Source organism: Pelobates fuscus, chromosome 2 (genome assembly GCF_036172605.1).
Source record: "Pelobates fuscus isolate aPelFus1 chromosome 2, aPelFus1.pri, whole genome shotgun sequence".
Classification (NCBI taxonomy): domain Eukaryota; kingdom Metazoa; phylum Chordata; class Amphibia; order Anura; family Pelobatidae; genus Pelobates; species Pelobates fuscus.
The window spans coordinates 29,982,905-29,999,575 of record NC_086318.1 but is presented as its reverse complement, the minus strand read 5'-3'; the positions used below and the strand labels follow the sequence as shown (position 1 = coordinate 29,999,575).

The following is a 16,671-nucleotide window of genomic DNA, read 5'->3' as shown; positions in this document are numbered from 1 at the left end:
AATAATCCATTGGCCATATTAATATACCAGGGACCTGGTATGATCATGTTTATTTATTGAACTAGCAAAACCACCAAATACATTGCCATGCACCCCATTCGTGGCCAGAGAGTGCCACTCTAGCACTTTAAGGATTATCCAAACCATTGACATATTGGTTTAGAGAAGACATTTCTTTAGGAAGAGAGTTACCGCCCATTCAATTTGTTTAGTCAGGCATCTTTCCCTAGACAAATAGTCAAATTACATTCATCAGGCATTGTATGGAGGTGAGTTGTCTAGAAAGGTCACACCCCAGGCTGGCTTCCCACAAAGAAAAAGACCATTTCAACACAGTATTACTCAAAGGACAAGGCACACAGCCTATTGCAGGGGTCCTCAAACTATGGCCCCCCAGATGTTGCTGAACTACAACTCCCATGATTCTTTGAATTACATAGATAGCCAGAGAATCATGGGAGTTGTAGTTCAGCAACATCTGGGGTGGCCAGAGTTTGAGGACCCCTGGCCTATTGCATAGTGCTGGCCACGTGATTATTATCATTTACGTCCTATACATGCTAAACTGCCTTTCTACTTGCTTAAATGCATGATTTTGCCACATGGTCATTAAATCTAATAGTTTGCTTAATGAAATATTTGGGAGAATTGATAAAAGTGTTTAACTGATTTGAATGGATGCTGTAATAACTTTACTAACCAATTAAAATAAAGGTTTCTAAACGACCTACCCACCAAAAATATCCACTTTATTTATGGTGTCTCCAGTTGTATATAAATTATTTCTAATTTACTTTTATTTATTTTTATGTTTGGAGATGTTGTAGCATTGTTGTACTAAATATATACAATATGTTCTCGCCATACATAAACCCTTTGTAAACAGTGGAGGATTGATGGCAACCGTATCGAATTACATGTTTACTTGAAAGGATTTTTTTTTTTTTTTTTAAACTATTCATTTATTTATGAAAGTGTATAATTTATACAGTAACGCAATATAAAAACAATTTAAACAGGAGTATTATCATAAACTGTGTAGTTTAAAGGGACAACTCTAAGCTCCAGAACCACTAAAACATAATGTAGTTGTTTTGGTGCAAAGAGACTGCCCCACAGTCACAGTTTCTCATTTATTCCATTACTTTCTATTGGCTTCATGTGAGGCGTGTGACAGCCACTAGAGGTGGATTTAACCCTAGTTTCTAAAAAAAATAAAAATCTGCAATGTTTTACATTGCAAAGTTAAAAGAACAGGGTCATGGCACTCAGACCAATACATTGAGAGGAAACAGTCTAGGTGGCTATAGGTGACTATAGTGTCCCTTTAAAAATTGAATCATTCAAGTTAGCAACAAACTTTATACTTTTGTTATGTTTAGCTACACAATTTGCCAACAAACTATGTCTATTTCAGGACTGTATATTAACTAATATCTAATTTATACAAAAGTTGTTAAAAAAAAAAAACCCTAATTGAAACCATGATTATATCATTCCACTAATAAAACTACTCCCATGAAATTCACAATTAAATCTCTCTTTAGTATATGGAAAGGAAGTGGGTGGGATTGGTAAAACTATGCAGTTGATTAAGTCCACTTTGAGAGATCTACATACACAATGTTAAGGTGAGTGTTCTCATGTCCCAGCCATTGTAATACCAATGCTTTGTTTGAATTTCAATACTTCATTGTGAATATGGATATAACAGGTGGGAAACCTTATTAGCATATTAATGGTTTTCAAAGCCATTGACCAGTATCCAATGAGACAAATCCAGCCAATCTACCCAATACAAATTCTTGTTACAGAATGCCAATCTATAGTTTCCTATTCATCCAGTGCATTCAAGACATCTCTCCAAGTTACAGACACCAAGAGTAACCACTGGATTTACCGGTGGGTTCTGTTCTATTCTCTAAACATCCTGGATGTGTGATTGTAGTGATTTATCAAGTGTGCTGCTTTTTTTCAATTACAAGGTAAATTCAATTTTCACCTCTTAGCATTATAGTCTTTTTTTTTTTCCCACCAAAATGATTACGCTTTAGTCATCCAAGTGATGCAATAAAATAACTTTAAACTGATCAGCTGAGCATGGGAGTTATGTATTCAGTTATTTTATTGGGTTCAATGTGTGTTTTTTGAATAAATGTGACAGCATTACACTATATAGTCTTTATTATATTTATAAGGTACTGGAATATATCTGCACCATCTGAATATTAAATACAAAGTTGTAGGGCTGAAACGTCTTTAGAACACTGTTTTTCCATTGAAGGCTGTTGCTAGCATAACTGTATGCTCATTCACTGTATGTGCCAGGTTTTATTTATAGGTTTGGACACTAAGGTTTTATATCTTCTGTATTAGCCATATAAATAGGCCCTTGTAGAACCCCTGACAAGTTTGTTTTTTAGGGACAGATCTACTAAGGGCTTGCATAATTTTTTTTTTTTTTGTAAAAAAAAAAAAATGTGTTTTAAGGGGTTTTGATTCCCAGCGACTGTTTTATTGATTTGGTTTTTTGTATTTTATTTGATTTAAAAAAACTTGTTGTTTGTGCTTCTTTAAATAGTTTATTAGAATGGAGTAATGTACCTGAATGTTAAATTGACCAAGTCTTCTGCCTAGAATGTAATCATTCCCAGCATGCATCTGGTCTATTTTTTTCCTTTTTACCTACATAACACAGTGGGTGTGACATCATTGGTTAAATGTGTTTTATTTGCTTTAAAATTAAACTTAAAAAATACATGTAAAAATTGTCAGATATAAAATTGTGCAAAATTCTCATATGGCAGTTTCTCTTTATTGATATATTATAATATTTAAAGCATGTAAATGTATGTTATAGAACTATAACCATGTTCCATTTAAAATGTTATATATATATATATATATATATATATATATATATATATTTGGTCCTATGATCCTAATGCAAACCTTATCCTTTCAGTCGTAATCATAGTTTTTCACTGTTCTAATATGATCAATATATAACTCACTTTGTCATTTTATGATGGTATTTCGTGTGGGACATTTTGATTAGATATTCTTTAAGGGAATACCTTAAAGGACAACTATAGTGCCAAGAAAACAAACTCTTTTTTCCTGGCCCTATAGTGCCCTGAGGGTGCCCCCACCCTCAGGGTCCCACTTCCACCGGGCTGAAGGGGGAGGAAGGGGGTTAAACACTCAACTCTGTGATAATGTGGAATTCAAACTTTTTTTTACTTGTCAATGTAAAAAAATCATCCACCTAGGGTGCACGTTCTAGGACAGTGATGGCGAACCTATGGCACGTGTGCCACAGGTGGCACGCTGCACCCTCTGTGGGCACGCGGCCATGGGTCGCCGGCCGGCATCGGAAGCAGGGGGAGGGATCTACGGGATTCCCGCGAGCAATCAGTGTGGAGCATTGCCACGCGTTACCATGGCAACGCTCCACACTGCATTCTGTATGTGATTAAAGTTCAATTTAGAGAATTACATCTGTTTGAAAGTGAAACAATTTTTTTTTTTCATGCAGGCTCTGTCAATCATAGCCAGGGGAGGTGTGGCTAGGGCTGCATAAACAGAAACAAAGTGATTTAACTCCTAAAAGACAGTGAATTGAGCAGTGGAATTGCAGGGGAATGATCTATACACTAAAACTGCTTTATTTAGCTAAAGTAATTTAGGTGACTATAGTGTTCCTTTAAACCTCATTATTCAGATTTAATTGCCGTGTTGGCACTTTGAGGAAAAAAAGTTGGCATGTATTGCGGTTTGGGCACTCGGGCTCAAAAAGGTTCACCATCACTGTTCTAGGACCTGATAAGTATTGCTTTGTTTATGCAAACAAATTTAAAAGGCTGCATTTTTTCACCTTTTGTACTTTACTTATTTGGCAAGGAAGTCCAGCTTTATTACACTAATTTTTAAAATTAACTTATAATATAATAAGCAAGAAAAAAAATATAGAATGTAACCTGAAATTAAATCTTATATTATAATCTTGGTTGTTTATTTTTTTTTTATAGCTAGCGCAGCTTCTGGATACCAGAGAGATGGATATTTTAAAAGCTGAGATCGCCCGGAAGAGGAAGCAACTAGCAGAAAAAGACCTGTTTGTGGAAGGAAAAAAATATTTTAAGCGCAGTGAACTTGCTGAAAAAGAAAAGGAAGACTATTTTGAAAGATGTGGCTTCACGGTGCAGAGCCAAGAAGAAGAGAATGTGCCTACATCATCAAATAATCCAGGTCTGGATTTGGAGCTAGTTGAAGAGAAGATACCAGTGACTCTCTCAAACCAGGAGGTCATTTGGAGGTTAAGAGATAGAGGTGAGCCAATCCGGCTCTTTGGAGAAACAGATTATGATTCATTTCGCAGGTTGAGAAAAATTGAGATCCTTGCTCCAGAAATAAACCAAGGTTTACGAAACGATTTAAAGGATGCCATGGATGAAATTGACCAACAATATCTAATTGAACTTGGCCAGGAGACAAGAGAGAAGGATACTCAGAACGATTTGAAAGTCCATGAAGAAAACACAACAATTGAAGACCTTGTGGCTTTGGGAGAGTGTTTAGGAAAAGGGGATGATATCAAAGACATGGGCATAATAAACAAAGTCCTGAGGTTCCTTCTTGGTGTATGGGCTAAAGATCTAAATTCAAGGGAAACCAGTGTGAAATGTAGCATTTCAGGGAAATTGGCAAGTGCCACCCATAAGCAAACGGAATCCTATCTGAAACCATTGTTTCGGAAGCTGCGGAAAAAAACTCTGCCTGCTGACATCAAAGAATCGATAACAGATATTATTAAATTCGTGTTACAAAGGGAATATGTAAAGGCAAATGATGCCTATCTGCAGATGGCCATAGGCAATGCACCATGGCCTATGGGTGTTACGATGGTGGGTATTCATGCCCGTACAGGCCGTGAAAAAATCTCTTCCAGGCATGTGGCGCACGTGCTGAATGATGAAACTCAGCGGAAATACATTCAGGGACTGAAGAGATTAATGACTGTTTGCCAAAAGCATTTTCTAACTGATCCTTCAAAGTGTGTAGAGTACAATGCATTGTGAAAAAATAAATACCCATAATATATTCCTATATTAATTGAATATTTTAGACAATATTTTAGAGTATTCCTGCAAATGATTCAGATTTTGTTTTGTTGATAATGTGAGCCACTAACTTTTTTGATAACTGTGCTTTTATACACAAATCTTTTATTTAAATTTATTTTATTATAGTTTTTTTTATGCAGAATTTGAGAAAATAAAAATAAATGGTTTTCCAAAATCCCAAAAAGATGATTCACTTATTTTTTTTTTAATTGAAGTGAAGAGTGCATAACATATTTTATATTGCATATTGTTTTTTTTATTTTGTACTAGTTCAGATACATGTGTATTTAATTAATAAACAATGCATTGTAGCTAATTACAAAACAAACTGCAAAATGTGTGACAATACTAGCCAGGGTTCATCATTCCTCTTTCCCCATATGAAAATGTAGCCTTGGTGAGCAGAAAGTCTGGACCCTACACTAGCTCAGTGATGTATAAAAGCAGTCACTTATTCAGGGGTGGACTGACCGCTTACAAGGCACCCAGACAATGGAGATCAGGGCCTCTCCCAGTGCAAGGATCTTTGGCAACAAAGGCAAGGATGCATTTTGCCGCCCCTCCTTCCACCCCCTTTTTTTGACATGCATTTTTCTGGAATTTTTTTTTTTTTTTTTTGTCATTCTGCCTCTCACTGTTAAAATACACCTACCATTATAGCAGATCATTTCTTGGTCAGTGGGCAAACGTTGTAAATCAGCAGGGGATCAAATACTTTTCCCCTCACTAAACCTTTAATTGTGCAGCTCTCACACAGATACAAGCTGCCACACCTGCAGAGGTCAGAAATAGGCACTTGACGTTTTCAAAATTAAAAGTTGGCTTTTTTTTGTTTTTTCTTAATCAAACATTTTGTGACAAAATGCTCCACTTTGACAATCTCAGTGGCCAAGTTAGATAATGTGACTTGTTGTATCCATAGACAGAACCTTTTATTAATACCAGGTTTAGTTTGTGCGAGCTTTTTGTTTTCTAATTTCCTATTTGAGTTATTACAAGGGACGATCTCTGGGGAACCATTACATAAACATACAAACTTCCATATTTTTACAGTTTGTTATTTTTATTACACACATACTACACATGGCTTATAACAAATGACTAGATAAGTTATTTTTATTCACAAGATAATCCTGGAGTGAATTCTCGAATCTGTACATTGGAGATTATATTACAGTATTGGAAACAAAAGCAACTTGCAATGGTTCCACAATAAAGCTTTAGGTTAGGGAAGTAGTATCAATAACGTTGGGTAGATTGCTGCCTTTAAACAGAGACAAATATTGACTGAAAGGAACACTGCCGGCACCAAAACAATTTCATCTAAATTAAGTTGTTTTTGTGCCAGGAGTCCCACTGAGGCACTTTTACCTCTAGGGGTTAAAACGTTCTCAAACAATTTAACCCCAAAGTTGCCACCAGTGCTGGTCTCCATTCCCCCCGGCACCATCTGGCTTGTAAATTTTCAGATTTAGGAAGTTCAGAGTGCCGTCAATAGGTTGAGAGCAGTCTGCTGACAATCTCAGACGATCAGTGACTCCCCATTCACAAAACTGGTTTGGAAAGACATGTAACTTTTGGTGCAGCGTGGCATTTTGCCATGCATGCACAGTAGTCTCCCACTACTTTTCTATGGGAATGCGTTGGATTGGCTGAGATCATCAAAATTGATCATCTCAGCTATGGAGGCGGAGCCAGGCAGGGCCAGACATGACAAGACTTGTGTGGCATGGGAAAAATTGTGAGTTTACTCACTTTTTCATTCAACAGGCAGGGGAGCCAGGAACCTAAACAGCCACACCAGCATGATATTGTCAGAAAAACTTGTTTGTATTGCTGATACTATAGTGTTCCTTTAATTTAGGAAGACTGTCTTTGTTTTAAGGATGACTTGTAAGAGCCTTAGTTAATAGACTCTCATGTAACTGTGTTTTTAACTGTGTTTTAATAAACCCTAACAAAAGACTCCAACAAGTAAAGAAACAAAAGAAATGTAAAAGAAATTTGAAAAGAAAGCGCATATACAACTACCTGAAAACACATTTTTAATTTGCTTTTTTTTTTTTTTTTTATGGTGGAAGAGTACCTCCAGCGATATCAATCTTTAGATTTCTGCAGACCCAGTTCTTTTTTAGCCCCACCATCAAAACATATAATTTTTAGAAACAGTAAAATATGGGCATTTCGTCTAATTCAATCTGAAGTGTCATTAACTTGGTCCTAATTCTACTAGTTCACTTTAAGTATTTTATTCTAAGAGAACTGCTGTTTTTATGTACCTGAAGTGAAGTGCCAGCTGAACAGGATACATCTTCTTTAAGGAATGTAGCGAATGATTGGTTTGGGCGCATTGGGCACATCTGATGACTGGGCATGTTTCGACCATAAAATGAAGACTGAATACTGATAGTGGTTCTGTGAGGACATCTGAGTGACGCATATTCTCCATCACAAGCCCGTAATGTATAATTCTTTAGAATTTTAGAAATGTAACCTGACAAAAATAATAAAGAAAAGAAAAAAACATGCTTACATCAAAATACAGGATATTATATAATAATTATTATACAAATATATATTTTCATATTATCTGTAACATTCCCTTCCTGTACAGTACTAGAGTCAGAGAAGCTCATTATGTACAGTTCTAGATTCTAGCAGCCACAAATGAATCAAGGAATGTGTTGGGGCATATTATGCACTGTCCATAAGTATACATATGTCTGGTTCTAGATAGATAGCAGTATTTACTGTACTTGGGTGTAGCAAAAAGACTTGTGTCTGACTCATAAAATCAATTTGTATCATGACATATAGCTAGGATATAAAGGCAGGATACATAGCAGTGCTCGCATTGTCAACATTTGACTATGTCTTGCTATCTAGTGCACAGGACACTGCTGTTGCTGGGGTGGAGTTCCTCTAACACTTACCACTAAGTCCAAATCTTTTTTTAAGCCACATTAATTGGAAACGTGTCCATGAAAGATGCTGCATGCTGTAAGCTATACAAATGAGCAGATAATTACAGATGCAGTTCTAATTAATTCTACTTAGGGGCATTATGCTATTCCAAGTGTAACAACATTTTAGGGTTCAGACATACTAGAAAAGCCTCTTAATATAACTTAAACACATTTACATATTGATCAGCTTCAGCAGGAGAGGGTGGCAACTTGTGGCCTGGGGGGACAACTCACCCATTAACATCAAAATAGATGTGTTGATAGACATAAAAGGTAATTGAATAGAAAGAATGAAAGTGATATGCACTTTGGTATTTAGATGTGAAAAGTAGTTAGAGAGCAGCCCTGGGAGTAATTTCCACGCCCACTGGATACTTAGACATTAGTAATCAATAAAGGAGATCTTCCCAGCCAGGCAAGTATTTAGTAAAAGGAATTCTGAAGGATTTTCCAGAGGGGAAGGTATGAATGCATTAAATGCATAAACCTTGTACATCACGTCAATTAGCAGTAAATGTCATATTATTTTATTATTATGTAATTATTTATATAGCGCCATCAGATTCCGTAGCACTGTACAATGGGTATATCATTGGTATATCATGCCAATAAGCCATACGTGCCTCCAAAAAGCCTTCCAGTGCCATCTGTGCCCCCAAACAACCTCCCATTGCCAACTCTCTGCCCCAGCCTCTCTGTGCCATCTCTCTGCTATCAGCAACTTGCTTAGGCACCATGATCTACTTAGTTGCATAGCTACATAGGCTGAAAAGAGATATGCTTCCATCAAGTTTAACTTTCCTCACATCTGTTTTGTGCTTCAAAAGAAGGCAAAAAACCCAGTTTGAAGCACTTCCAATTTTGCAAAAATTCCTTCTTGACCCCAAAATGGCAGCCAGATTTATTCTTGGATCAAGAAGCTATTAACCTACAACTGAAAAATGATATCCTTGAATACTATGATTTCCTTCCCAGCACTTGCGCAGGCACCCAGATGCCTGGCATCCCCTGCACTTACCCAGGACCCAGATCACATCCTCAGGATCTCCCTGGTGTCTAGTGGGAGGCAGCATGGGGCCTGTCCACTGTGTATGTGCACATATATCCTGTCTGTCTGCCTCTCCGACTCTCTGCACATTTTGTGAAGTCAGCGGTCACGGGTCACGTGACTTGTGACTTGTGACTTCCCAAGACACATGGGGAGCACAAGAGAACAGAGAGGATGTCTGTGCACGTGCACAGGTAATGAGCTGCCTGCCTCCCCCTCGCTGCAGTGGCGGCTGGCATTCAAATATACTGGCAACTGCTTCCTGATTACCTGCTTGTTTGAGACAGACTATACCTCTCTAGAGGACATAATCCTCTGCATTTAACTCCGTGTCAGGAAAAAATCTGCCAGTGGTGAAATTAAAGGAACTGTAAGGCACCATAAAAACTTCACTGAAAGGAAGTTGTTATGGTACCAGAGATGCCTGACACTTTCTCACCTGAAGGGGTCAAACTGTTATTGATGGTTTAACCCCAAAGGCTTCCCTCCAGTGTCAGATCTCCCTGTACCCAGCGGCATCCAGTTTATTCAATGCAGTTTTGCTGTGTACAGCTGATTGGCTTAGAATGGTCAGCTGGTGCTGTAATATAATTAGTAATTTCCCATTCACAAAAAAGGTACGTACGTAGAGGGGCAAAGGTTTAAAAATAATATCCGGAAGTACTGAGAGGGTAGTGGATGCATGGAATAGCCTTCCAGATGAAGTGGTAGAGGTTAACACAGTAAAGGAGTTTAAGCATGCGTGGGATAGGCATAAGGCTATCCTAACCATAAGATAAGGCCAGGGACTAATTAAGTTATTTAGAAAATTGGGCAGACTAGATGGGCGGAATGGTTCTTATCTGCCGTCACCTTCTATGTTTCTATGTACCATGCTTCATGAGCAGACAGCTACTAGAAGGTGTTAACGTCATCGGCCTGGAAACTGAAATAAATCTTGGGGGACGACCTTCCATAACAACCCTAGTCCCACCTATGGCGCATATGTTAAACAATTTTGTTTTCTAGAAGCAAAATGATCACTAGGAAGTGTATTAGTAGCATGGGATAACCAACTCTTTTAACACATTTTGTTTTTCTTATTTTTCTTAAACAGTAAAACATATGATCTTAAAAACTACACCAGAATTTTTCTCATGGGGTGAGCAGTGAGAGGGAATTCTTCATGACATTAAAAAATGATCCATTAGAAGAGGACAATTAATTACCCTATTTACTGCAGACAATACTCTAATGATATTAAAATTAACACTGAGAGATTCTGCCTCAACTCAGCAGAACTAAATGTCTTAGCAGCACAAAAGTTTCCATCCACTAAACCCTTACTGCACAAGATAAACTTCACAAAGTAACACATTAACCATTTCATTGTTGCAGCTGAGAGAGCAAAGTACACATAAATAATATAAAATAGCAAAACACCCCCAAATAGCCAATGAGTGCTGTCCTCAAATCAACTGGCAGATTAGACCACCTCTTACCATTGTGGGCTCAACATATGGCATAACAAAAACCAGACCAGGTCCCAACCTATACTCTGCCCTATGATATGTGGGGTGTGAATAATAGTAAGGCTTGGGGGTCTTCAAATTCAATGGAGCACCAGCTGGTGGAGAACATTATACATCTTCCCTCAAGGTGAACAAATGTCCCCAATCCCATAACCACCAATTCCATATGAACCCCATCTCCCCTCAAGTTAACATACATTTTCCTTCCAGACACTTAAAAAAAATATATCAATGAGTTACGTAGTTTCAATACATTACTTATATGTGTATGTATATATTGTTTATTTGTGTTCTCAAACTGGATATCGGATACTTTTTGTTAAAGTTTTTGGTATCGTTTTATATTCTGTAGAAATTTTAATGATTGCATAATCGGAATCTCCAAATAACGCGGACAGTCTAATTCTACTGAGTACTAATAAGTAACAACTTGAGTACTGGGGATGGGATCTGTAAACACAGGACATCATTACATGCAAAGTGACCTTCAGGGTGTTTAGTGTTTGTGTCTTCTAAAAGAATGCCAGAATTAGGGGATATTTACTTTCACTGCTGCCATGAGCTTTCGCTTGAAAATAACAGGACACTTCAACTTTGACAAGGAGATCTGATAAGTGCATTCCCCTCAAGGTTAGCTGGTCAGTGTAAGGAGAATTGCTGGTTTTATAGTAATTCTCATTTAACGCCTTAACTGCTGAGTAGTGATGTCCCGAACTGTTCGCTGGCGAATAGTTCCCGGCGAACATCGCTTGTTCGCGTTCGCCACGGATGGCGAACATATGCGCTGTTCGGTCCGCCCCCTATTCGTCATCATTGAGTAAACTTTGACCCTGTACCTCACAGTCAGCAGAAACATTCCAGTCAATCAGCAGCAGACCCTCCCTCCCAGACCCTCCCACCTCCTGGACAGCATCCATTTTACATTCATTGTGAAGCTGCATTCTTAATGAGAGGAGGGACAGTGTAGCTGCTGCTGATTTGATAGGGAAATTGATAGCTAGGCTAGTGTATTCAGTGTCCACTACAGTCCTGAAGGACTCATCTGACAGTCTGCTTTTTTTTTTTCTGTGTAATGTAATTGCAGTTGCCTGCCTGCCAGCCTGTGTGTCAGGCTCACAGCATATACTGTGCCCACTTGCCCAGTGCCACCACTCACTCACTGGTGTCACAATAGCTTGCATTTAACAAAAAAAAACTTTTTGGACTGTAATATAATAGCAGTCAGTTTCCTTCACGAGTGTGCATTTCAGGGCCTGCCCAGTGCCACCACTCACTCATATCTGGTGTCCCAATAGCTTGCATTTAAAAAAAAAAAAAAACGTTTTGGACTGTAATATAATAGCAGTCAGTTTCCTTCACGCGTGTGCGTTTCAGGGCCTGCCAGGGCACAGTGTCACACCAGTGCAACTAATATCTGGTGTAATAGTAGTGTACATTTAAAAAACATTTTTTTGACTGTAATAGATTGAATAGCAGTTAGTTGTCTACCAGCGTGTGTGTCAGGCTCACAGCGTATACTGTGCCCACTTGCCCAGTGCAACCACTCATATCTGGTGTCCCAATAGCTTGCATTTAAAAAAAAAATAAATACGTTTTGGACTGTAATATAATAGCAGTCAGTTTCCTTCACGCGTGTGCGTTTCAGGGCCTGCCAGGGCACAGTGTCACACCAGTGCAACTAATATCTGGTGTAATAGTAGTGTACATTTAAAAAAATTTTTTTTGACTTTAATAGATTGAATAGCTGTTAGTTGTCTGCAAGCATGTGTGTCAGGCCTACAGCGTCTACTCTGCCAACTTCTGCCAGTGCATAGTGTCACTCATATCTGTTGTCACAGTAGCTTACACGCATAGTACCAATAATCGAAAAAAAATGACAGGCAGAGGCAGGCCACCCCGCAGGGGCCGTCGTGGTCGTGGTGCTGTGATTCCCTTTGGCCCTAGAATAATGCCCAGTGTTCAGAGGCCACGTACCCTGAGCTGGAAAAGTTCTGAGGACATATTTGACTGGCTAACACAGGACACCCAATCTTCTACAGCTTCCGCTCGGAACCTTGACGCACTATCCTCCTCCAGCTTAGCTTCGGGCACCTCTCAAGTTACCACTCGCCCACCTGCCGCCACCACCAACACTAGCACCACAGCCGCTTCACTTGGTATGTCAGAGGAGTTATTTACATATCAGTTGGAAGAAATGAGTGATGCGCAACCATTATTGCCAGAGGATGTAGATAACAGGGATATGTCTCAGTCAGGCAGCATTACACACATGGACGTACAGTGTGATGATGATGATGTTGTACCCACTGCTGCTTCCTTTGCTGAGTTGTCAGATACAAGTGAAGCAGTCCGTGGATGTCATGTGGGTGCCCGCTAGAACAGAAGAAGAACAGGTGAAAAGTTCAGATGGGGAGACAGAGAGGAGGAGGAGGAGACGAGTTGAAAGCAGGGGGAGGTCGTCGCAAGGAGCTAGTGGCACAGTCAGACAGCATGAATCGGCACCTGGGGTCAGCCAGACAGCATGCCAATTAACGCATGCTGTTCCAACCACCAGAATGCCGTCATTGCAGAGCTCAGCAGTGTGGCATTTATTTTGTGTGTCTGCCTCTGACAACAGCGATGCCATTTGCAACCTGTGCCAAATGAAACTGAGAAGAAACATGGGAAGTCCAACACCCACCTAGGTACAACTGCTTTGTGAAGGCACATGATCGCACATCACAAACGGCTATGGGATCAACACATGAGTACAAACAGCACACAAACTCAAAGCCGCCATCCTCCTCCTGGTTCAGCATATTCAGCCACGTCAACCACTGCTTTCCTCCTTGCCCCCTCTCAACCATCCGCCACTCCGTCTCTCGCCTTGAGCAGTTCCTGCTCATCTGCCCACAGTCAGGTGTCTGTCAAGGACATGTTTGAGCGTAAGAAACCAATGTCACAAAGTCACCCCCTTGCCCGGCGTCTGACAGCTGGCTTGACTGAACTCTTAGCCCGCCAGCTTTTACCATACAAGCTGGTGGAGTCTGAGGCGTTCAAAAAATTTGTAGCTATTGGGACACCGCAGTGGAAGGTACCCGGCCAAAATTTCTTTGCACAAAAGGCAATCCCCAACCTGTACTCGATTGTGCAAAAAGGAAGTAATGGCATGTCTGGCACACAGTGTTGGGGCAAGGGTCCATCTGACCACTGATACCTGGTCTGCAAAGCATGGTCAGGGCAGGTATATCACCTACACTGCGCATTTGGTAAACCTGGTGACGGCTGCCAAGCATGGACTTGCCTGAAAGCAGAGAGTCACACCGGACCAGCACTCCTGTCCGACCTGAACGCACAGGTGGATCAGTGGCTGACTCCGCACCAACTGGAGATCGGCAAAGTGGTTTGTGACAATGGAAGAAATTTGTTGGCGGCATTGAATTTGGGCAAGTTGACACATGTGCCGTGCATGGCACATGTGTGTAATCTGATCGTACAACGCTTTGTGCTTAAGTGCCCAGGCTTACAGGACATCCTGAAGCAGGCCAGGAAGGTGTGTGGCCTTTTCAGGCGTTCCTACACAGCCATGGCGCACTTTTCTGATATCCAGCGGCGAAGCAACATGCCAGTGCTCGTTGTCACCTATCTGGTACCCATGGTGTTTTACGTGGCTGGGGGGAAGAACATACCTTCAAAGAGATCACTGAGGATGAGGAACGGTACATGAGTAGCTCAGCATCCAACCTTGTGCAAATGGGGTCTTTCATGCTGTCGTGCCTGTTGAGGGACCCTCGTATAAAAAGGCTGAAGGAGAACTACCTGTACTGGGTGTCCACGCTACTAGACCCCTGGTATAAGCAGAAAGTGCCTGAAATGTTACTGAATTATGGCAAGTCGGAAAGGATGCAGCAGTTCCAAAATCAATTAAAAAGTATGCTTTACACAGCACATAAGGGTGATGTCACAGCACAACGGGAATCTGGGGAAGAGGTGAAAGTAATAAGAAACAGGGGAAGAGGTGAAAGTAATCCTCCTCCTCCCACTACCACACCGGCAAGGACAGGACGCTTTACAGACTTGTTGTTGATGGAGGACATGCGGAGCTTTTTAAGTCCTACGCATCGCCACAGCCCTTCGGGGTCCACCCTTAGAAAACGACTCGACCAACAGGTAGCAGACTACCTCGCCTTAACTGCAGATATCGACACTCTGAGGAGCGATGAACCCCTTGACTACTGGGTGTGCAGGCTTGACCTGTGGCCTGAGCTATCCCAATTTGCGATAGAACTTCTGGCCTGCCCCGCTTCAAGTGTCCTGTCAGAAAGGACCTTCAGTGCAGCAGGAGGTATTGTCACTGAGAAGAGAAGTCACCTAGGTCAAAAAAGTCTAGATTACCTCACCTTTATTAAGATGAATGAGGGATGGATCCCGAAGGGACTGACAGTGGGTGATACATTCGAGTAAAAAAGGCCTGATGAGGGGGACGTAACAGGGTGTCGCGGCTGCCGGCCCGCCGCGTGATATTTAAATCCCTAGCTCACCCTAGTACCTTGCCCTGTCGTGGTTTCCTGTTCCTGGTTTCCTGAGAGTGCTTTATCATTGTGAATCTGATTTCCTGGTATCCTGATCTTGGCTTTTCCCTGGTTATTCTGAATTCTGGTTTCCCTGACTTGGCTTGTGTAAACGGTATTGTGTATTTTCTGGCTTCCTTGACCTTGGCTTTCCCTTTGACCATTCTCTGTCTCTAGCGTATTAGTCCAGCCATTCTAAGGTCCGGTTTACGCTCTGTCCTTTTATTTTCCTTTTCTTGCCTAGGTATATGTTTATGGACTGTTTGCGGTTGTTTGCGGTGCGTTAAACGGGGAGTTTGGTCTGTCACTGTGAAGCCTTACACTACCTGATCGATACAAAATCATACCTGATGTTTTAAAGCACGTTATTCCAAAAATTTAGGAATGTTAGGTGATTTATGCCCTTTATGGATTAAAACCAGACTCTGCATCAACTATGTAATTTTCCATGGGAGTTTTGCCATGGATCCCCCTCCGGCATGCCACAGTCCAGGTATTAGTCCCCTTGAAACAAGTTTTCCATCACTATTGTGGCCAGAAAGAGTCCCTGTGGGTTTTAAAATTCGCCTGCCCATTGAAGTCTGTTACGACACTCACCGCCTGGGGAATGAAGCCGCCGTTTAGTCAATAATCCCCTTTCTCCAGAAATGCAATTCCAGTATAACCGATCATAAAACTCCCGAACGGAGCATACGAATGCGGTAACTCCCGATCAGCAATCCATCCGAAATCCTTCCACAGCTAGAAATAAACGAAAACGCTGTCCCAATAGTCAATCCCTCCACAAACGAGACAAAGCTCCGTCTTGAAGGTCAAGCAGTAATGTGTTTAATGGGGGCTACCTGCCCAGTATTTATGCAGGTCTCCACCAGGTAGACACTCCCCTAGGGGACCTGGTGGAAGACTGTAAAATATATTAGACAGTAGCCAATCACAGTGGCTATAACACAAGCCCTTCCCATTTTACCCATAATACCTCTTTTCCTATCCTGGAGATAATTAGGGAGAAACCTAATTAACTCCGAGGATAGGAACCATCGCCATTTTAAAATCAAACACAAAAAATGCAATAAAATACATAAAATCAGAAGTACCGAATATATAGTGTTCGTGCAACGTATCCCCAGATAGCCTGGATCTGAGGGCATATTCCTACCGAATAGCGCTCAGGTCCGATGTACATAGTCCAATCGCCATGGAGTCAAAGTCTCTCATAAGTCCTTCGGTATACGATTGACTCCATGGGACGGCTATCTGGGTAAGTTCATACGGATGAAAGAAACTCCCGAACGGAACAGTGTTCGTATGCCTCCAAGGGAATAGAAGGGGAGACGGCCGTCTCTAGCGGTGTTCGGTAGATAAAGAGTACGTTTTTAGATCCATGGGTTTTGCACCGAACACCGCTGATTCGCCTCGTGTCCAAAATGGCCGCCGCCTCGTGTTCGGCATACGAACGTCGACCACCCGTAC

General features: G+C 40.8%; 2 protein-coding genes across 3 annotated transcripts in view; one reads left to right on the top strand and one right to left on the bottom strand.

Moving 5' to 3' along the window:
- LOC134586501 (protein eva-1 homolog C-like) overlaps nt 1-16,671 on the bottom strand; it is a 303,306-nt gene that overhangs the window by 210,975 nt on the left and 75,660 nt on the right. The window contains exon 2 of the mRNA XM_063442046.1: nt 7,406-7,620. Within this exon, the coding sequence (XP_063298116.1) occupies nt 7,406-7,620 (215 nt within the window). The remainder of the gene's footprint in view (nt 1-7,405; nt 7,621-16,671) is intronic.
- On the top strand, nt 1,574-5,081 carry LOC134585414 (pre-mRNA-splicing factor 18-like). Of its 2 annotated transcripts, none has more exons than XM_063440828.1 (2): nt 1,574-1,631; nt 4,032-5,081. In XM_063440828.1, exon 2 carries the CDS (start codon nt 4,059-4,061, stop codon nt 5,079-5,081), a length of 1,023 nt encoding a protein of 340 aa, XP_063296898.1. In that variant the 5' UTR covers nt 1,574-1,631; nt 4,032-4,058. The 2 variants fall into 2 exon arrangements, with proteins under 2 accessions (XP_063296898.1, XP_063296899.1); XM_063440829.1 differs by lacking the exon at nt 1,574-1,631 and adding an exon at nt 1,845-1,902.

Excerpts from the sequence above, each read along its gene's own strand:
- LOC134585414 (XM_063440828.1), top strand. The coding sequence starts at position 4,059 with ATGGATATTTTAAAAGCTGAGATCGCCCGGAAGAGGAAGCAACTAGCA.